General features: G+C 39.9%; 1 protein-coding gene across 1 annotated transcript in view; it reads right to left on the reverse strand.

Annotated features, from left to right (window-relative positions):
* Positions 1 to 125: 125 nt before the first annotated feature.
* Positions 126 to 23,501, reverse strand: part of Arl5a (ADP ribosylation factor like GTPase 5A) — a 27,519-nt gene continuing 4,143 nt past the window's right edge. The window contains exons 2-6 of the mRNA XM_005346402.3: positions 18,611 to 18,671; positions 18,058 to 18,205; positions 16,400 to 16,483; positions 7,974 to 8,125; positions 126 to 4,496 (exon numbers count right to left, since the gene is read on the reverse strand). Of these exons, the coding sequence (XP_005346459.1) occupies positions 4,448 to 4,496; positions 7,974 to 8,125; positions 16,400 to 16,483; positions 18,058 to 18,205; positions 18,611 to 18,671 (494 nt within the window). The 3' untranslated portion in view covers positions 126 to 4,447. The remainder of the gene's footprint in view (positions 4,497 to 7,973; positions 8,126 to 16,399; positions 16,484 to 18,057; positions 18,206 to 18,610; positions 18,672 to 23,501) is intronic.

Below are 23,501 nucleotides of genomic sequence, written 5' to 3' on the forward strand. Positions count from 1 at the left end.
TGAGTTGGAGACCAGAATGGTCTATATCCAGTGAGTTTCAGAACGGCCATAGCTATGTAGTGAGACCGTCTCAGAAAGAAAAAAAAAAAAAAAACAAACCAAAAACAAAACCCAAGGACATACGATGCCATAGAAAACATGTATCATTTATTACATGGACTTAGAAATCAACACAAATCAATGTCAGGCACTTCTTAAGTACGCACTATGAGAAACTGCTACCAAAGAAAGATCCACACACTGAGCAGGCAACACCAAAGAGACTCACCCTTCCATTTTAGAAACAGTACAGAGAGAATTAAAAAGATGAAATATTGCATAATTATCCCAATTGTATCCTGTTATATTTCTTCCCAATTTCACTTCTTAAGCATCCAGTGTTACACTCTGCTTTCCCTTACTCTTCCATTGGGGTCTTCACGACTGCTCTGATGAACGCGGTACATACGTTTTAAGTAGCATCCTGCATCTTTTCCATTACATCGATTCTACAGAAACACAGAATGGCTGATTGCTGTTTCTTCCTTCCTTCCTTCCTTCCTGACAGTCTCTTGCTATGTCGTCTTGGTGGCTGATACTAGCCCAAGCTGACCTGGTACTCCCAGCAATTCTGTCTCTCGTTCTTGAGTGTTGGAATTACAGACTTACGTCACCACATATTGCTTGTTTTGCTTTTAAAGCTTGTTTCAGCAAGTTTACCTTGTAATACTAGGTCTCAAGTTACAAATTTCTTTAGACATTTAATGCTGATCTTTGCTATCTAAGCAAACATGAAAAAATGTTTGAAGAAAACAGAATGGAGGACATTTTTGGCTGTCTTCAGGCTCAAACCTAATTAGAGTTTTGTTTTGTCATCGTTTTCCATCTTATGCTGGCTGAACTGGTGTTCTCCAACACATCACCATTCTCGCTGCTCTGAGGATAATGTGAATGTGACAATGGCCTTTGGTCCTAATTCACATAGATCAAGGACCAGAAATTATGTATTGTCTTTCTGAATTTAGCTGTCAGCATAAGAAGTTAATATTAAGTAGAATTAAATATAGAATCAGATACGATTCTTCTACTGGTATCTATATACGATAATCTGAATCTAGCCTCCTGATAGAATCTCTGAGGCAAAGGTCCAGAGCAGTGAGTCAAGTCACTGGCGGGAGGGCAGACAGAACTAAAGTGGTTACTTGAAAACCTACTGGTCTGGGAATAATGGTTATGGGCAACGTTTAAAATACCGCTAGAGGAAATAGAGCCACCTTCATTGGTGGTGAGCAAACACCAGGATAGCAAGGGCCAGCCGAGTATGAAAGTTGCTCCTGAACAAGAAATTGAACATTGTGTTTGGAGAACAGATGCAGTCAAATAGGTTATATGAAGAAACCCTCTCTACGTTGTCTGGAAAGTGAGAATGATACCAGGATACCAAGGGCAATTAAAAGATCCCAAAGATCACATATGATCTAGGATGTGCTGTTACCCCCTATTAACAAAGTAGAACAGACTACAGATGCATTCCTAAAAATGCCTGCAGAGAAAACTAGACAGCTGTCTATGATTTTTCTATTTACACTAATATAAACAGATTTTGAGGTTGTCTGTACTGTATGTGATTGCTGTAGCTACAGCAAGAAATATAAAGTGCCTGGAAGAGAGGACCAACACCATCCTTCTTCTCGGCAACTTAATACTACACACTCAGACAAAAGGAAAAGACACCTTAGGGACCTTCTGCCTGTCCTCCAGCTCCCCGCACTTAGCTGTGACTTCCTGTGACTACCTACGAGGCACTTCTTCAAGGCCAGGGAAGCAACTCCTATTCCTTCTCTGTCATGCCACATTACCTAAGACTAGGTTTGCCAATCAGCAGCACTAATGCACCTTTTATTCTTAAGGCAAAATGTCACAAGAAAATGAACACTCATTCCCCGCTGCCCTGCCCACCTACCTTCTCAGTATTTTGTCTACCATGATGGCCAAGGGGTGCTAGAAATATAAGGGAAACTGAGCTTTTAAAATAAAACTCTCAATATAATGGGTAACACACATTTTATAAATTTTATGACAAAATCAAATATATTCAAATGATTTATCTTATGGCCACTTTTACCAAGATATCAAGAAAAGTTAAACAACTTTTAAAATTAGTATCAAAACAGGACACTAAAATCTATCCACATGTACAGAGGTATAAATCTTTGTTCTTTTCAAAGCTGAGCACAGTGAGGTTAAATGAGATGTTTGCTCCCACCCACAAGTCGCATATTAACATCTGGAACCAGGACTTGCTGGGTTCTGCCCCACAACATGTAAACTGCCAGCATGACATCAAGGGGTACTCCACCATATTCAGGCCTAATACTGCTTGACCATTCTGATATTTTTATATATTAAATCTTTTTACTCAGTCATAATTTTGCTTTTATGTACAAGTACACAGGCATCACATTGTTTGATACTTAGATTAAAAAGGCTTAAAAAAAAAAAACAAAACCAAAAACCTCCTTAGATTAAAAAGGCTAAAAAAAAAAAAAACAAAACCCAAAAACCTCCTATTTTGTAAAAGTGGTAAAGTTTTATGCTTTCTTATAACTTGTCAATAACTGACTACACTACACCAACATTAACAATGGAGTAAACACTTTAAACGTCCAATCAAGAATAAATTTTAGCCCATACCTTGGCCACGCCAGGTATGGTGCTGAGTTGATGGAACAGCACCAGGCAACTATGCACATGATCATTCCAATTAGAACACAGAAAGCTAAAAAGCTGTAGGGCCGGGCTTGGGAGGGATGGATGGGGCCACACTAGACGCTATTTCCCTTTGACAAAACTAGAAAGTAAGTCTGAGAAAGTATGAGAATGTGTGAGCGGAACTCGGCACACAGAGCCCGGTGGCTGGAGGCTGACTTCCTAGGCGCAGGCGGGCAGACAGTAGACACTGAGAGCAGACCTCCACACAGCACCCGTCAACGCTCACCAAGGGTTAGACGTGAAGTGTCTCAACACTTAGAGATTTTTCAAACTTTCATCAATGTGTACAATGTAGACGTCTATTTCTTACCAAAATCTTTAGGAAAATTTTGTCTGAGACTAAAACCAGTTAAATGTTTTTTTCTTTTTGAATATTCAGCCTAAATTTGGACAGTTTTGACTGTTTCAAATTTCTAGGCCACAAAAGGCATATAGAGTCACCAAGCGTATGTTAAAACACATGAAAATTTAGTATATAGTCATGACAGAAATACCGTCAACTTTTAGATGAAATATATAAAAGGAGTTTTGGGTCAAATTATTTCTAGTATAAATGTACTTTTCAATCAAATTTTCAATCAAATTCTTGAAAGCATTCGGAGTATTTGGACTTCCTAACTATTAAGGTATTTTATGCAGGGGAAGAACATGTAAGAAAACCTACAGAAACAATCTGCAAACTGAGAAATTATCAATGTTCACTGAAAACTGCCTTATGTTTACTCTCAAATTCATTTTGGAGGTTTGTTGTGTATTTAATACCTAAAAAGGCTGCAGTTACTTTCTATTTATATAATGTTACCTCTGGATAGATACATTTCACACCATGATCTCCAATTAAAAATTACCTGATAGTTTTAATCACAATTTATGATTGACTGACTAGTGGCTGAGCTGGCATAAGGATCAACAGAAGGGAAAGTCTGGCAATCGCTCACCTTGCAATTCTGCCCCCACACACCTGGCCAGGAGTCGAGCAGACACTCCACTTACTTGTGCTACATTTTTCCATCTCTGTTACAACAAAAGCTGGTATACAATGTCAAGCTTTTTCCCCACCTTTTTTTCTTTCTTTTTTTTAAGAAGCAGCTCAACAATTCTGGGTCAGGGCTGGCTTGTTAGGACAGTACAAAGAACAGAGCGCTAACTACAAAATGACACTAGGGTAAGGTTATTAGTTGTGTTATTTGCTTTAGAACACAAATCAAAGCCATTAAACTGAACTTGAGGTATATACACAATACATATTCAACTTTAAGCAAAATACTTCCCATAATATTACATTTTTAAAAACTGGAAACAGTATCTGTGCTGATTTGTAGTTGATTCAATGTAATGAGAGGGGAACATTCAACTTGGGGTGGGGTGGGCAAGTCACGCTGACAATAAAGCTCTATAATTCACACGTCTTCCTCTCTCGTGTTCCTCGCCACAGCTGTTCATATCCTGGGAGGATCCATCATGAGAAAATCAGTCACAGCTTTGAAGCATTTTGGAAGGAATTGAGAGCAAACTGGGTAGTGACATCTCATCCTTGTTTTCAAATAAGTGGTCTTACTTTTTCTTATAGAAAAATTCTTAAATCAGTTTATTATAAATATATCTGAACCGTTTTTGTTTTTGTTTTTTTTTGCAGCTCTCAGGTAAAGTCCAGTACTCTGTGGTTGCAGAGTCCGTGAGAAAAGCTCAGTAGAGATCATCTGATCTTCAGCCGTGACATCATCCACTCAAGACCTTGGCATAATCTGTGACGACAACAAAAATCATGTGATTAAATTCTGAAGTAGGAAGTTAGAGGCTACCCACTAACGAACAGCAAACTGCTGCTCTGAAGAGTGAGAGCTGTGAGTGCCGCAGCAATCAGTCCAGGAGCTGCTGATGAAAACACACTCACCAGGCCACACGGCCTCAGGTTCGCTTTCACCTTAACGCTCACAACAGTGCCTAACGTACAGAAAACTTGCATGACCGATGCCCATAGAATCAAAAGTTGTTATATAAATACATATATATTTAGAAAAACAAGCACAGAGTGCACTGTATCCTAAAAACAAAAATCAGGCAGTAAGCAGATTTTTGTATAAGACTATTCAGCGAAGCATTTTTTAATAGGAAAGAGTAAAATTTGAACGTCTAGAATCAGCAAAACCCCCAAAATTTTAGAATACTCATATAATGGTGAAACCTTCCCTTTCAAAATATACTCTTGACATAAAAAGTAGTTCATGGCATAAATGAAATAAAATAATGGGATAGTATACTAAACACACTGAATACAAAGTATAACTATATAAAATATCTGAGGCAATAAAGTATATCATTTTTACTTTTTATTGACCAAGTAACAACTAATTTTTGAACTACAGAAAAGGATTATCCTTGTGACAAGAGAAACTGAATGCCTAGCAAGAAGTTAACAGTGAATCTACAACAAGCCCCAACATTGTCACAGTATTCTTACAGTTAGCTTTCCAGATACAAAACTGTTACAGTAACCTTTTAAAAGTTTGTTTTTATTACTTACGTGTATGTGTGCACACATGTGTGCAGATGCCCACAGAAGCAAAGAGGGAATGTCACACCCCTGGAGTTGGGGTTAGTCATGAGACACCTGACATGCCGGGAACGGAACCCTGATCTCTGCAAGAGCAGTATGCTCTCTTAATCACCGAGCCATCTCTCCAGTTCCTATTTTAGCTTTTCTTTAAACTCAAATTGTTTTTTTAATCAAGTATAAATGTAAAAATATAAAAGAATACACACACAGCAACAAAGCAAACCGGTGGCTTTGCGAGCGACTACTTTGCTCCATCATTAGACTCCCACTTTTAAGCTGACAAAACAGTGCACAATGACTTCAAACTGAAATGAACAGCAGTTAAGAGATATAAACGACAGACTGTATTAAGTTCATAACAGCCATTTTAATCTTCCCAACAGTCAGACTGCAGTCTTTCCCAGGGTACACAAGAAATCCTAGCAAGGTTAGAACTGGGGTCAAGCAAGGCCATGCTCCACAGCCCATGATCTTCAACCAACTGAATCAAAATGGCACCCAAATAAAAACATCACTTTACATTTCTGCCCCACTGCATATAGCAAGAGCCTCAGCCCCATACTCAAGACTGCTTTTTATAATCTCAAGTGCCTTTCTGCGCTTGTGAATAGATACAAATCTCCAGACCTTTGAAAAGTACCAAAAAAAATACTCTTCCTTTAGGCTTTTCACCCAATTTCCTTCCTTCACTTGCCACACTCAGTTTCTAGCTGGGCCGCAGAGGTGACTCAGCAGCTCAGAGCTTTTGCTACTCCTGTGAGGACCCAAGTATGGTTCCCAGCAGCCACACGTTATAGGCTACAACTGCTTGTAACACCAGTTTCACGGAATCCAGTGCTTTTTTAAATTATTTTGCTTTTTATTGAGCTATAGATTTTTCTCCACTCCTCTCCCTTCCTCCCTACTCCCCATTCTATCCTTCTTCATGATCCCCACACTCCCAATTTACTCAGGAGATCTTGTGTTTTTCTACTTCCCATGTAGCTTAGATCCATGTATGTCTTTTTTTTTTTTGGTTTTTTTTTTGGTTTTTCAAGACAGGGTTTCTCTGTGGTTTTGGAGCCTGTCCTGGAACTAGCTCTTGTAGACCAGGCTGGTCTCAAACTCACAGAAATCCGCCTCCCGAGTGCTGGGAATAAAGGCGTGCGCCACCACCGCCCTGCCATGTATGTCTCTCTTAGGGTCCTCTTTGTTGTCTAGGTTCTCTGGGATTTTGAATTGTAGGCTGGTTTTTCTTTGCTTTATGTCTAAAAGCTACTTATGAGTGAGTACATATGATATTTGTCTTTCTGGGTCTGGGTTACCTCACTCAATATGTTTTCTAGCTCGATCCATTTGCCTGCAAATTTTAAGATGTCGTTTTTTTTCCACTGTGTAGTATGTCATTGTGTAAATGTACCACATTTTTCTTATCCATTCTTCAGTTAAGGGGCAGGCATCTAGGTTGTGGCCAAGTTCTGTCTTTTACAAACAATGCTGCCACGAACATAGTTGAGCACATGTCCTTGTGGCACAATTGAGCATCCTTTGGATAGATACCCAAAGCGGTATTACTGGGTCTTGAGGAAGGTTGTTTCCTAATTTTCTGAGAAAGCTCCATACTGATATCTGAAGGGACTGTACCAGTTTGTACTCCCACCAGCAATGCAGAAGTGCTCCCTTTTCCCCACATCCTCCCCAGCATAAGTTGTCATTAGTGTTTTTGACCTTGGCCATTCTTGCAGGTGTAAGATGGAATCTCAGTTGTTTTGATTTGCATTTCTCTGATGGCTATGGATGTTGAGCATTTCCTTAAGTGCTTTTCAACCATTTTAGATTCCTCTGTTGAGAGTTCTATTTAGGTCTGTACCTCATCTTTTTTTTTTTTTTTTTTTTTTTTTTTTATTCTTTTGATGACCAGCTTCTTGAGTTCTTTGTAAATTTTAGAGGCGAGTCCTCTGTCTGCTGTGGGGTTGGTGAAGATCTTTTCTATTCTGTAGGCTGCCATTTTGTCTTGTTTGACTGTGTCCTTTGCTTTACAGAAGCTTTTCAGTTTCAGGAGGTCCCATTTATTAATTGTTCTCAGTGTCTGTGTGATCCAGTGCCCTCTTCTAACCTTTAGGGGTTAATAAATGGACATGGCACATACACAGAAAATAATTAAAAAAAAAACTTTCAGATGCTATTCTAAAATCTACTTCCTATTTAAATTACCACTGACTTCCTTCTGCCCGCTTTCCCAATACAAAGATTGAGTCCACTCATTCACTGTTAAATTCAACAGTACTTTTTCCATTTTGCTGGTCCTTGACCACATCTGACAGTTTACCACTACTTCCTTCTTATACACCTCCAGCTCGGGTAACAAGCCTAGGCAAATCATACTATCTCCCAATACCCTTGACTCCAGAAACAAGGACTTTCATGTCATATGCTCCATTTTCACTAGTAATCCCCACGGGGTAGAAAAAGGTATTTTCTGGCTTTTTCAGTTCCAGTGATGCTCTTATTTCTCTATGCTGCTAAAGTAACTGTAGAATCTACATGCCTACCTGTTAGTTCATACATGTATTATCTGTGCTGCATCTCTTCCAAAGTCTCTGATTAGAGACTGACTCCCTTACAGATCTTGTGATTTGATAGACATACATGTTTCCGAGCCAAATATCATGAAAAGAGATCTTACCCCTCGCCAGTTAGAGCGCAGCATGCTTGGATATGCCACTGGTGGTCTTTTATGGACGTCAGCTTCAAAAACTGGGAGATCTCTGCTACTGTCATGCATTCTTTAACATCTTGTTTATTGGCAAAAATCAGCAATCCAGCTTTTCTTAAATCCTGCAAAAGCAAATAAAATAATAAAGGCTAGTTCATTTCCCCATATTTTCAGCTTAGTTAGTCCAGATTGCTAAAATTATGAAATATAACTATTTTTTAAATTGTATTTCTTTTTATTCTCACAGCACTCCCACCCGTCTAGAATTTAAACATCCTACATCTGCATCTTATAGATTGACAGAAATAAATGGATCTGTGTATGGGTTTACATATTTCTCAGTTATGTGTGTCTGTGTGCAGGTGTGGTTATACACTGTATGTGCAGATCTATGTGGAGGCAAGAGGTAAGTGTTAGGGGCTTCACTTTGGAAACGGGACCTCTCAGGATTTGCTTGGGCTGGCTGGCCAGAGCCCAGCAATCCTGTGCCCCCAGCCCAGCAATCCTGTGCCCCCAGCCCAGCAATCCTGTGCCCCCAGCACAGCACTGGAGCAGCTGTGCTGCTGTGCCTGCTGTGGAAATCAAACTCAGATTCACATGCTTGAGTAGCAGACATCTGAACAACTAAAGTACCTGGTAGATCCTCAATGCCAACTGTTTAAAGGACATACTTTATGGCCCTACGTGCTTAACACTATTTTCAAGCAGAAGAAACACCTACTATACTAATTTAAAACAACAGCAACAAGCAACAAACTCCAAGCTCTAATGGCTACTACTAGCCATGCTTTAACTGTACCAAAACTCTGCCCCTTTACTTTTCCACATTCCATTTTCTGCTTTATTAATATTGGCTATATACTCTAATACATGTAAGTCATTCATGGTTTTGTGGTCTTGCTATGCAGTCTAGGCTGACTTTAACTCATTATCTTCCTTCTTGGAGTCTAGAATTTCTAGTGTACACCACCACTCATATCCTCAGTTCTCCAGTTAGCAGGCTATCTCCTCTCTGGACAATTTGGGACAGCCTTATCTCAATACTGTCCCAGATGCTTTCCTTCCTCTCTAACAACCCTTTAACAACCAGGATCCCACAAGAGAATGAACTCCTCAGAAAATGACCACACTGCAAGTTTCCAACAACTTGTGTAGCTGGCATCATCTAAACACCCAATATATAAATCTACTACGCATCATGTAAGGCTAAATGCTAATGTGTGTGTGTGTGTGCAGTGCCCTCTGCAGGGTAGAGTTGCCTGATTATGTTAGAATAGACAAGAACACAGGTTGCTGGTTTTAAGACAGCATATTTAATTAGTTTCAGACATAGTTTGGTCCAAAGTCTAAAAATAAAATGAAACCTAAAGAGCTAGATCATGAACTGAACATACATAGTAATCATTAAAGATATAATTTTTGAAAATCTTATCCTAAATGAAAATTGACTATTATGGATAAGTGGTTATGTGGCTGAGAGACTTTCCATGGGATTTAATTTCTATGATCTAGAAGTTTTGGTATCTCTTGCTAGTGTACATTTAACTCTTATACAGGCTGGGTTTGCTAATGATGACATGCTCAATATAAAAAAATTCTGATATAAGTACTGGCTCAAGTTAGGAAGCATATTCTGTACCATTTTATAGTAATTTAAAGCCATCATTCTTAGTGATAAAATTTAGAGAAGTCCCTAAACTAGAACTATAAAAATTAGAGATGGCTCTGCAGGTAAAGTGGGGACCAGAGTTCAGAACTCCAGAACTCAGAGTGATGGAAGTGATGGTGGGCTGCCTCTAATTCTAGTGTGTGCGGGAGGTGGAGCCGGGGACTCCTCAGAGAAAGCTGCATAGCCAGGTATGCCCAAAATAGAGTTCCAAGTTCAGCTAGTGATTGCCTCTATAAAGGCAGAGATGAATCTAAACACCTGACATCAACATCAGGTCATGTGAATACATACATACATACATACATACATACATACATACATACATACATACATACACCAAACAGAATAAAAATAAATAGGTCTCTAAAACTGTAATTCCCTTTCTAGATCTCAAAACTCATACTTTAGGAGAATCTCATGTATCTCAGGCTGGCATCAATGGAGTTCTTGATTACTTAAAACGATCACAAGAACAGCAGTCATAAAACAGGTATTTTACCTTTTTAAGTATTTAAAAGGTTGGAGAATCATTGCTTTTTATTATATAACCTCAAGACCAAACATGACAATAGAAAGCATATTGAATTAAAAGCTATTTATTAAATTGTATTTGTAAACTATTAAAATTAAGGATGTAAACAATGGTAACCTTTTGTTCATAAGCTAACTTAAATGTTCTCTACTATTCAAATTACACATCTGATCTCAAGAATGTGAAATTCCCAGGCCTGATGATGCAGGCCCATAATCTCACAAATACTGGGAGGCTAAGGCATGCTCACTGCAGATTCAAAATCAGCCTGAGTAGCTTAATGAGACACTGCAAAACCAAACATGATTTTTAAAGACTGGGGGCATAACTCAGTGGCAGAGTACTTGTCAGGCACAGGTGGGACCTGGGTCCAACAGCCCATACAGAAAAAGAAAATTTTCTAACACATCTATTAGTTTAGTCAGGCGAACAGCAGCAAATGCAAGTATCTACTTCTTTGTCGTAGACCAATATCCTCACTTTGTTTCACAAAGCTTCATTTGGGAAGACAACTTCTAAAATTTGAGTCAAAAAAATTTTAGATTTTGCTGTCTGAAACTACTTTAAAATTTACTATGATGTGGGATTCCTCTCTTTATGCTGTGAGTACCATTAATGAATAAAGCAACTACTTTGGACCTGTAGCAGGACAGAACTTAGGAAGGGAAACTAAACTGAACGATGGAAGGAAGAGGCAGAGTCGGGGAGAAGCTATGGAGTCATAGCTGGAGAAAGACGCGCTGAAACTTTGCTGATAGACCACGACCTCGTGGTGATGCACAGATTAATGGAGATGGGTTAAATTAAGATGTAAGAGTTAGCCAATAAGAAGCTAGAGCTAATGGGCCAAGCAATGATTTAAATAATATAGTTTCTGTGTGATTATTTCGGGTCTGAGCTACCGGGTGGTTGAAAAACAAGCAGCCTTCCTACTATAATTCAGAATTTAATATGTTTTTTGTTTTTCATTTTATTTTTGTTTATTCATTTCACATACCAAACACAGTTCCTGCTCACCCACAACCCATTCCCTTACCTACTCCACTGAAAGGGTAAGGCCTCCCATGGGGAGTCAAGAAAGCCTGGCACACTGAGACAGGACCAAGTCCTTTCCCCCTACATCAAGGCTGAGCGAGGCATCCCAATAGGGGTTGGGCTCTAAGAAGCCAGCTAAGTTTAAGATTTCTTATAAGATGAAGCCTTGAGAAGCTGTTCTTGCAGCCCCATGTTTTGGAGTGCACTGCAGAGTCACATGCCTTTAATCCCAGAACTTGGGAGGTGCAGGCAAGTGGAATTCAAGGCAGCCTAATTTACAGAATGATTTCCAGACAGCCAGGGTTACACAGAGAAACCCTAAACAACAAAGATTGTGTAGCTATGAAACAATCAACTAATTCCATTTCTGTGCGTTCATTCTTTCACCCATTTGTCACCCACCAGAGATCTACCGCTGACTCTGCTCCAGCCCACCAGGACGCTACTGTGCTTCCAGTACATCTTTAAGTGGCTCCCTATCTCCCTACTCAGTCTCCTTTTTATCTTCTCCTAGCAAGGAGTCTAAATAAGAATATTTGTACCTATAGTAAAACCCATTCAAACATAGTTGTTATATTCAGATCCTGGCTCTTTAAAAAAAACCGTAGAGTCACATAAGCTTTCTGGGCCTCAGTGAAACAGACAAGGGAGAGTGAAGTGGCCAGATTAGTGTTTCCAGGCAGAAAGGTTCAAAGACTTTAGCTCTATTTCAAATGGAGCCTGCTATATATCAGCCAATTAATGAATGATCAAACAGAAGCTTCCTGCTAAAGATAAACATACATTCAAGAGACAGCATATGCTTGTGTTTTCCCTTGTAAAGTCTATAAAACTCCACTCTGAAATAATGTTTTGTCTCTTTTTATAAAATACCAAACTTTCATTTTCTGCCTCTTTTATGGCTTACTTACCTTCCAAACTAGAAAACAGAACTTGGTAAGTGAATGAACAATGAATGACAGGATGTATCATTTATTTTTAATTATTTATGTTTATTTTATTTGCATTGGTGTTTTGCCTGCATGTATGTCTGTGTGAAGGTGTCAGATCTTGGAGTTATAGTTGTGAACTACCATGTGGGTGCTGGGAAGAGAACCCTGGTCCTCTGGAAGAGCAGCCAGAGCTCTTAACCACGGAGCCATCAATCTCTCTAGCCTCCCAAGATGTATTTTTTTTAAACCCTAAAATGTTTGATATGAATGCCAGAATTTGAGTCCCAAACAGAAAAAAGACATTGGAAGCCATGATCCCTGTCTTGCTTAGGGTATTTATTGCTGTGAAGAGACACCATGACTACAGAAACTCTTGTAAAGGAAAATCCTTAATTGTGGCTGGCTTATAGTTCAGAGGTTTAATCTGCTGTCATTATGATGGGAAGCATGGTGGCATGCAGACAAACATGGTGCTGGAGAGAGGTAGCTTTGAGTTCTATACAGAATCCTTAGGCAGCAGGAAAAGAATGACACTGGGTCTGGTTTGGGCATTTGAAACCTCAGAGATCACCCCCAGTGACACTTGCTCCAACAAGCCACACCTACTCCAAAAGGTCACACCTCCTAATAGTGCAACTCTCTATGAGCCTATGGGTCCATTTTCATTCAAACTACCATAATCACTAAAACAAAACGTGTATTCTTAATTTATAAAAACCACTTTTAATCACATTTCTTAAACTCTTGAAAAATCTACCTGAAACACAAAATCTGTAAAGCAAAACTCAAAAGAAATCATTGAATAAATAGTAACATACAGCTTCATTTTAAGTATCCCAATTTTCTTAAGCCTTACCAAATTATGAAATAAAAATTGTTGTGTAACAATTTCCTCCCAATTGGAATATTTATCCTGGAAGGAGACACCTTAAGAATGAGAAAGTAAACAACTCAAAAGTCTCAGGAAGCCCCTGTAACTTACAAGACATATACACAAAAAAAGCTTCTTCCCCAAGTTATAAGCTAGTAATGACTACTAGGGAAAAGAGACTCTGGATCATCAGAGCTATTTGCAAGTTGTAAGGAGTTCCAGGAATGCTGCTGTCATGAAGAAGTCAACCAGCACAGTATGGACTTTTGGCTAATACTGCCTCTGTGTCGGCCATGTTCCTTTAAGTAATCCTTTACCCATACTCCTATAAGTCAATAAATTTATCATGTGAACTTTGGTACAATAGTTGGTGCCCTATGCTAAACCCTATGGTGGGACATGATCTTTATGAAGTTAGTCAGACTTCAGGTAATCTAAATGAAGACTGGCATGTAGACCAGATTTGTAAAATGGTAAAGCAATCAAGAAGGGAATGAGGGAAGGGCAAAGGTGATCTGCCGAGGCTGGCTACTCCAAGACAAATATGGTAAAACTTCGGTTAAACTGCAATTCCTAAAAACAAAAAGCCAAATGTTGTGCTATTATTACATTTCTAGATGACTTAAAAAACTGGAGCAGCAGTTTATAGAAGACTTAAAGTGATAAAACAGTCAAGTGATAAGCTTGCCTTGGGGTGGGCAATTATAGCTCTAGTGTATACATGTAAAAGCACACCGGGAGTAGAAACTGCCTAACAGAGTCTTTTTTTCAGCACTCAGGTTTGGCTGATATAAAAGCAAAGGCACAGTGATGGCCTACAGCATGTCAGAACCAAGAGCTGACTCCAGTGTCAGACACAGCAGGCAAGCGTGATGAAAGCACTCTGCTCCCCATGTGGTCCTCAATCAAGTTGAGTAGTGCAAGCCACTCCTGTTAAGACTGCTGGTGTTCAAAAATATAGAGCAGACATGAAGTGGCAGCAATAACACAGGCAAGGAAGTAGGATGGTTCATGGTAACCGTTTTCAAAGCATAGAGGACTAAAGGGCAATGTCTCCCATCTATGCTGTTCTCAACATCTTTTACCAATGAAACTGACAGTTGTGATGAGATCTTTTTATGCTGTACTGCATTCTGCTAATGCTTCCTTTGTAGTACACCTTCAGGCATCCAAGATCAACTGGTACTTAAGATGGTGTTTTTCATAGATCCTGTCTATGATTTGTAAAAAGATTTTATTACATAACACCTGTTCTACAGATATGTAAAAGCACAGTGAAGACTAAAGTTTTAAACAAGGTTCTCCGTTGTGGTTTGAGTTTGAAATGCCACTCTTATGTGTAAACACTCGCTTTCCAACTAGTGATGTTGTTTAGGAAGGTAACAGAACCTTGCTGGAGGAACTAAGTTACTAGGGGTAGGCCTTGGAGTTACCAGAGGTAGACCCTGAAACTGTGTAACACAGTCCACTTTCTGCTGATTCTGTTTACTTCTTGAATGTGGGTGCCATGTGACCAGTCAGTTTCCTGCCTGCTGCTATGTCTTCCCTATCATGACTGACTATGTCCTTCTAGAACTGTTACTCTAAAACAAATCTATTCTCCTGTAAGCTGCTTTTATTGGAGCAGTTTTATTTCAGGAACAGGAAAAGAAACTAAGACAATAGAGGAGTGGGGTAGGTTTAGAAGTCATAAGGTTGTTGGGCAAAAATCCCAATACCTCTTAATGAGTTGTCAGCTAGGGAGGCCCTAAGGCCTAACAAACTTAAAGGTATGCTACTGCTCTAGGTTGCAGACCAAAACTAGATAAGAGTCCATACTGCTGAAGACAACACATGCTCTAGCTACCGGATATGAAGACAAAAGAAGCTGTTAAAGGGCTTATTCTTGATGGCTGGCTGTTTTCATAGTATAGAAGGTACCTCACAGGCTGCTCGGAGAAGGACTGTCACTAGCAATCGTGGTTGGCTATGGATCCCAAGGTAAATGTGTGCGTACTGGTGTAATAGTGGCACGACCGTTAGTGTATAACCCATTGTTTTACAACTGAATTTAAGGCTCATTGTACAGGTGAAAAACTCACTAGTACTGTCAGAAAAAAGCCCATGGCAGGGAAGGTCACAAGCCGGGGGGAGGGGGGGCTACACTGTTACTGTTTTCTTTAAATGACTGTGATGTGCCTGTCAAACTGCCTTTTAAACATTTCTCATATTCTGATGTGGGAGTGATTTCTTATTAATAAAGAAACTGCCTAGGCCCCTTGATAGGCCAACCCTTAGGTGGGTGGAGTAAACAGAACAGAATGCTGGGAGAAAGAAGCTGAGTCAGTGAGTCGCCGTGGTTCTCCCACTCCAGGCAGATGCAGGTTAAGATCATTCCTGGTAAGCCAGCTCATGGGCCACACAGAATAATAGAAATGGGTTAGATCAATATGTAAGAGCTAGCCGATAAGAGGCTGGAACTAATGGGTCAGGCAGTGTTTAAAAGAATACAGTTTCCGCGTAATTATTTCGGGTATAAAGCTAGCCGTGCAGGCGGCCTGATGCTGGGGACGCAGCTCCGCCGCTCCTATTTCAACAATATTCAGATTACTGTTGCTGTTGGCCTCAATAGGTAAAGAAAGGAGATTTCTGTGTTTGTATTAGGGAGTGTCCTGCAGAGACTCAAAGTCTCTGGCTACGTGTGGTGGCTCAAACCTTTAATCCAGATACTCAGAGGCAAATGAAATCTCTGTTAAGTTTGTGACCATCAAGGCCTGGACCTCATGGATGCCAGCACTCTACCAGTGACCTATATGCACAGCCCTACTAACTTAAATTTTGACTATAGTAGTAAAATTATTTAAATTTTGACTTCAAAATCCTACTAGCAGAACTTAGCATAATAATAAGCTAGTGATATAATTTCATTTAGTGAAAGGGAAAACTTTAAAAAACAAAAAAATACCTAAGAGCAACTAAGTTTAAATATTAGCTGATAACAGAGAACACTCAAGAACTGTTATACATCCAGGTACTTGTGATATACCTGTCAAACTGTCAAATGATAATCCACTGTATGAATAATCTACCCATACAGAAAAGGAAAACTACTTGTAGAAATTCCTTTTGCTCAGTGAAGCATCTAAATTAATTTATCAAAGTTAAATACCAATCTATTATTGCCTGCACCATCTTCCTCCTGCTTCCGGACACACTTCAAATTTGGGAAGTATCATAATCACAAAACAGGAATGACATGCAAACATGACCAAGAGATTAATATTTTTTAAAACTGAAATAATCCTTATGAGGAACTGAAAAGAGCAAATCAAATGTAATACAAAGCCCATCCCCCACTTACGACCACAGCAGACTTACCTCATGGGCTAGCATTTTGTAGAGCTCTTCTCTAGTTACAGATATCCTCTCTCTGTCTGTGCTGTCCACAACAACTATTACAAACTAAAATAATTACCAAAAAATCATTAGTGACTTAGAGAATTTGGTATTTGAAAATCCAAGGTACTTATTTTGTACTTTTACAAAATAAGATACTTATTTAATTACACGATTCTAATATCAAGACACTAAAATCTCCTGTAATGTAAGAGACCCACAGGTGCTTATTATTTTCCCTTTATTAAAGCCTGGGGTTCTGACTCATTTGTAACTCAAACACATTTACTCAATTTTTTTTTTTTTTTGAGACAGGGTTTCTGTGTAGCTTTGGAGCCTGTCCTGGAACTAGACCAGACTGGCCTCAAACTCACAGAGATCCGCCTGTCTCTGCCTTCCAAGTGCACCACTGGCGCCCGGCACACTTACTCATTTTTAAGTAAAACAAAGGAAAAGAACATGACGTGAACACTTTTTTCTAAATTACTACATAAATACTAATGGGCCTATATCCCTGTATTTACACTACAATGTAATTTAAAACAAACAAAACCCAAACACTGAAAGTATTAACTGGCATCTAAAAACAAGAGCTTCTTTATATCCAGAGCACTGCTATGCAAACACAGCCTGTGTTGAACAGACGATGAGACCCCACTGCACTCCTAACTCCAAGAGCATCAGGCAAGAGGGAAGCAGAGCAAATGTGCAGTTACTGTACGTACAATGCTCACATTGCCTGTTACTAAAACACATTTTTTTTATTTTTTAGAACTTGGTAATAATTTCAAAATAAACCATTGTGATTCTTAGCCTTTTTACTCTTCAGTTTCCACCAACTGCAAGATTTCATTTGATAGCTTTATTATTTTGATACTCATTCTAACAAACAGTATTTTAATAAACCCTTTTCAAAGCTGACAATTTAATGCCTGGAGCAATCTATATGGGGGCATTCCATACACCTTTATAAGCCATACATCCATTCCCTCCAAATACAATGGAATGCTAATGAGAGCTGGGGCCAGACCATGAGAGACACTTAGCAGCATCATTGGTGATTTGAATATCATCTTTACACATGTGTAGAGTATTTTTAAGATCTTATCATCCACACCATAAAAACCATTGGTGCGACCTTTCAATTTATAGGCCTACATGATGAATGTGTCATAGGTTTAAATTTTTCTCTTGGAACATTAGCATGTAAATAAAAGCATATGATAATGTCTAAAATGCTTTATAATCAAGAGGTATCTTTAAGTGTAATTGCACTGAATAAAAGAAGATACACAGCAAAAGCTGGCTAGGACTCAAACCACAGAAGAGCCCTTTCACTTGGCTAGGATTTCTTCCACTTAGCCACATATAAATAGTGAGAAGAAAATGCAATCAGAAATCATGAGATGTAAGTCATTGTAAAATAAACTACTTCATCAACCCGATCGATCAACCACCCATTGTCCCTATAGAGACTTAATAGTGAGTATACAGTCAAGGATTTGAAACAAGGAACGGAAGACAACCAGAGTCGAGCACAGCAGACAATGTGTACACTCTAAAGGACTGGAATGACTCAAACCCGAAAGCTTCTCAAGGACTCCGAATGCTTGTGTCAGCATCAGTATTGAGAATGTTACCTCAGTGTTAGTATAGTAAGTGTTCCAGGAAGAACGAAGAGACTCTTGACCACCAATATCCCACATCAGGAAACGGGTATTATTAACCACGATCTCTTCCACATTACTTCCTATTGTGGGGGATGTATGTACAACTTCATTCATGGAACTAGGAGGGGAAAAGTTCACAAAATCAGTGAGGAAGCTTGCTCATCTCAGGATTACATCAAGGGACAAATCAGCATGACTTCTTTTCTATTTCATATCCAAGTGTCCTTTTTCTATGAGCTCAAAATAAATAATGGTTTCAGACTATTTCAGATCGTCTCGGCAAACTGTATAATCCACTATTGTCCTGTTTTCTAAACGCTAGATGCTCAGTACAAACAGTGAGCATGTCAGATGTCATGTAAATTCTGGCTCACCACAAACAGCTGTTTAAGTCTGGGTCCCGGCTTATGGTGAGTCTCCTTGGAGCCACATAGTTTTTCATTATTTCATTGACTGAATATCACAAAAAAAGAAAGAGTAACCAGAAACAACAAGATTAAACTTTTAAGCAGTTAATACTTACAACTGGTAAAGGATGGTGGTTTTCCCCGCATTATCCAGCCCAACAATGATAACTTTGTGCTCTGAAATAAACAAACCAACAGTGACTTACGACACGCACTCCCCTACGTCACTTCTCTGTAATGTCGTATAAGTCAGCACACAGCACTTTCAAACTTTCTTAGAATCCAAAGAATATTCCAGCAAGCAAGAAGTGTGGTTGAGCTCACTTTCTCTGCCTGTCCTCACTCTACAGAGACCTCCCACCTTCCAACAACCTCTCCAGGCAGTCGGAGGAAGCACTGTTCTCTCTTGGGCTATAAAAGTCTATGCTCAGCAAAGTATCCCCAAATGTGATCACAACAATTAGAAATGACTAAAGTCTGTCACTGTCACTGTCTCCATCTGTGAAAATTCAGGCATCCCTCGGGAATGTCCATGTGGAGTGCGGAAAAAGAGACAAAGAAGAACCCTTTCTGTGGGTAACTAAATGACGAGTATACTTCACCCACAGAACTGTTATGGCAAACAACTGTAAGGCCTGCCAGCTACAGTGGCAGGGACTCACCCTCGCTTCTGGGACATCACAGTTCCTAAATTTTCTCCCTGTCTCTTGTGCCTTGTTTTTCTTCTGTTTTCTCTCTAGTTCTCTTTAATTCTTTATCTAGCGAACTCTTAATTTTCTATGGTTCGGGTTTTCATTCCACCAGAGCCACAGCAAAGCACCTGTAATTATGTGCATGTGCACAAATCTAAGCTTAATCAGGTGCCCTTCAAACACATGGAACACAATATTATATTCCTGGTAACTATAATTCTTCCTGGGAAAAGGTGAGTATTTAATAAGCCCTAAATTAATATTGATGCTATGAAGAATCAATGTTGAGGATTCTAACATGAGAGTAAGGAGATCTTTACTATTCAGGCATTTTACAGATTATCATTTACCCCAGATATAATATATAGGGGCCCACGTCATAAAAGGTACAACATCAAGTAATAGAGAAATTGAACTCAATCCAGTTTAACAAGTCAACCGCAGGCAGCTTAGCACCTCTCTCTGGAGTCCTCAAGTGACATGATGACCCTTCATCACACAGCTTCTCAGCATCCTCTGAAGACCCCAGGGCCTGTTACATTTCATACTTGGAGATGACTAGAGGGAAGGCACAGGCTCACAGACAAAGTGAATGACACTTTTTAAAGGCAAAGGGTCAATATTTATCTAAAGCATGCTATGGAAAAGTCACCAGACTACACCAACTGGTAGTACTCTAGTGGGTTTCCATCTCCTGAGTCCACAAACTCAACCCTGTGACCATCTGAGAGCAGACAAACTCAGAGAAAGCAACACACAAAAATGAGCACCCCAGAAGAACATCAGCAAGTACAATAAAGATAAATGCTTCAAACGAACTTGACAAGCCAGGAACTAGACAAGCACCTTAGGAGGCTAACAGGAAGATCACAAGTTCTAGGCTGGACCAGGCAACATGGTAAGGCACCATCTTAAAAAACAAAACAAACCCAACCAGCTGACAAGGACATGTTCCCTCACCCTGGCCCAACACTCAGGAGTCATTCACAGGCAACCTAACTGTTGTTTCTGAGACTTACCGATTTTAGATTTTTAAAAAGACTTTATTTTTAGTGTTTTTATAATAAAGCAACAGTGACCAACTTCCTCTGAGGAAAAGCATATTTTATGGTTAAATTAAAATCATAAAACTCTTGAGATGCAGGGAACTCCAGCCAAGTCTGTTACAGGCATCATGGCCACGGACGCTGCTTCCCAGAGGGGTCACATGTACATCAGGATCAGGGAATTCAGCATAGCAGCTAGGGCACCTTTCTTCCAGGTATGCTTCTAACTAGCACAGACTGCCTAATTTTACTTTTTCCTTGATGTATGCTTTCTTCAGTTCTGTTAATACAGGAACCTACAAAAGTATTAAAACAAGAAAATTACTAGTTGAATACTGACTTTATAGTGGGGCCTTCCTGGACTGTGGTGGCACACCTCTCTAACCACAGCAATCCAGAGGCATGGCAGCTGAGTTCCAGGCTAGCAGTTTACACAGCATCCCCTAAGCCAACGGCAGCATAGTAAGACTCAGTTTTAATACAAACTAGAGCCTTTCTAAAACATCAGCTCCATCCTGAGGAATACATTTTGTACTACCCCAAATTTGGACAGATTTCTGGTACTCTGAAGAAATAATCTCCTAAAAACATTACAAAATAAATAGAACTGATCCAAAAGTAATACAAAATACAAGACTCTATGGTCCGTAACTATAAAGATGACTTCAGCACACACGTGTGTGTAAACAATGTGCCCACAGATGATAAGCACATTATTTTGCACAGCCCTTAATCACCTAAGGAGGTTGTGGGCGCACACTTTGGCGGTGCCAACACTCTTCAAAAGCCTGCTGTTTTTCTGCCCTATTTGCTTCCAGAGCCTGAGGTATTTATCGAGTTTTACATTCTCAATGATGTTGAATCCTTTAACCTCTGAAGACAAATCTGAGTTTTAAAGAGGGTCTCTTTGGTATCATTTTGGTTGGTCATCAGGGAAAACGTAGCTGAAATGAGAGCCAGCTTATTGTTAAATGTAGTATGATCCTTGCATAATAAAGAATCATTTAAAAAATGTCAGTAAAATTGAACTTTAAAAGATACATTGACTAGGAGGAGACACTGGCAGGAAAACTACCTGGTTCCCTAAAATAGCAGCTTTCATGTCAGAACCCTCACTCAGATTGCACAGCAGTTGCAGTTCTTTGTTTCTGTTTGGTTTTGTGATCTTTAGCTAGGCCTTCAGGGACTTATGGCCCGATTCTAAAACCACTGTTTTTCTTAGTGCCTAGAAAGGATTATCTACATCAAAAAAAACAAAAAACAAAAAACAAAAAAAAAACTAAGAAAGCTTTTTGGGGGCAGGAGGGTCACACCTGGCCACATGGGAAGGGGGGGGGTCACACCTAGACAAGTGCTGAACAGGACAACTGAGGCAAGAACAATGAACAAAACCACCATGCGGTAACAGATGCTAAGGCAAGGTGGAGGGCAGAAGAAGCTGGTAGCGTAAGAACTTCATTTTCTCAGGATGCCATCTAAATAAAGGCCAGAGTACCTAGAAATAAAGAAACCAAGGGGTTGGAGCATATGGTGGATGATGCATTGTGAGAACCCAGATCAGGAGACATAGCAGGAAGCTTTTAGCAGGTAAGACTATTCAGGATGGAAAACACAATCAGCCAGACATTATATCTAGCCAGCAAAGAGAACATCATTTTATAGTCTACAATGATAGACGTCCTAACAGGCTAAAGTTAGGGTTGAGTGAAGGCAGAGCAGGAAAGGTAAGAAGGCAATGGAAATACCCAAAGTCAGAGGCCTTCTATGTCCCCTGCAGATAAAGCAGACAGGAGAAAGGAGTTACCCTTTGGGAACCAGGTGAAAGGGAGGAGGAGTGTGACAGAGGGGGACTGTCTTAATCCAAATCTCCTAATTCCTCTCTTGGCTGGCACCAAAACCCAGACAGCTGTCCAGTATACCTCCTCTCCGGATTATCTCATTGATTTTCTGTTTAATTTTGCTAGCACTATTCTCTACTGTGGAGACAATGCTCTTCTAATTTTACAAAACAACCCAAGTCCCAAATACATAAATACACAGCCCAAATGAGATGTCTAAAGCAACCACAAAGGGAATGTAAGGTAACACAAAAGGTTGCTGTGACAAAAAAGGAACTCAAATCAAACATGTGCAAAACTTAAACTCTCCAAAGAGCCACAGACTATAAAAACCAAACCTAAAACCAAACCAAAACCAAACCAGAAATAGCAACACAGCAGTGTAACCCAGGGGAGACTCTGTAATCCAGTGGCTCACCCCTCATGTGGCCTCACATCCACAAGCCAAATTCTCTTCCAACTTTACTAGGGAGGAATGCGCTTACAATAAAGTACCAATGACCATTTAATCAAAGGTCTACGGTGAGTCACGATGAGAGCCACAGCATCAAGTCAGCGCTGTGTAAGAGGCTAAAGGCTGAAGCTGGCAGTGCAACAGTCACAGACTAGCTTAGCCCGCACGCTCCAGGAGCAGATCAGGCCTGCTCGCACACGCATCAACTCCCTCACACCTGACGCTCTTCACTACTGCCATCCTCATCAGCAGCCCAAATAGCATTCCACAGTGAACGCAACCCTGGAGTCAGCAAGTGCTAGAATTCTGTCTCATAGTGTGCTCCCGAACAAATACTCCATAGAACCTACAATACAGCATGTTAGGAAGTAATGTTACTGAGGACAAGTGTCAATTAGACTTTGTCCATTTCAACTCTTTAACACCTGTGTCACTGCAATTACTGCTTTGTGAGAGTTTGCATTTAGAAGGTCTTTCTCACAGTGTTCCTGCACCCAGAAAAGCCCAAACACTACCACACTATTGCTCTCGGCTGGGAACCTTACCAGTCAATGCTGTTTCGTCATAAAAACGCTTCTTGTTGTCCATGGGTCCTTCCTCTTTCATTTTCTTTGACATACCCAGGCAGCTACGCATTGTCTAAACCTGCATCTGACTACCACTGTGTAGATGACAAGTTGTGTCCCAACAGCAAGAGCTGGGACACAGGTGCTCAAGTAGAAAGAACCTCCATTTGCCATGCTCATTCCTGTCCCCCTTAGCCAGCAGAGCCTAAAGCAAAACATGCGGGCAATGAGGTAGCTTTCGGTGAGCAAAGAAATCAGCCTGGACGATACAAAGGTTAGGAAAGCACTGTCTATCAAGCTGTCTTGTACTAAAATTCAACGTGGGGGACTAAAAAGCATCATAAAGTTTATTTCTAAAAGCTGAAAATAAGCTTGCCATTCCCAGACCAGTGAGGAGGCTCTGGGAGCAGA

This window comes from Microtus ochrogaster, chromosome 4 (assembly GCF_000317375.1).
Source record: "Microtus ochrogaster isolate Prairie Vole_2 chromosome 4, MicOch1.0, whole genome shotgun sequence".
In the NCBI taxonomy this organism is placed as follows: domain Eukaryota; kingdom Metazoa; phylum Chordata; class Mammalia; order Rodentia; family Cricetidae; genus Microtus; species Microtus ochrogaster.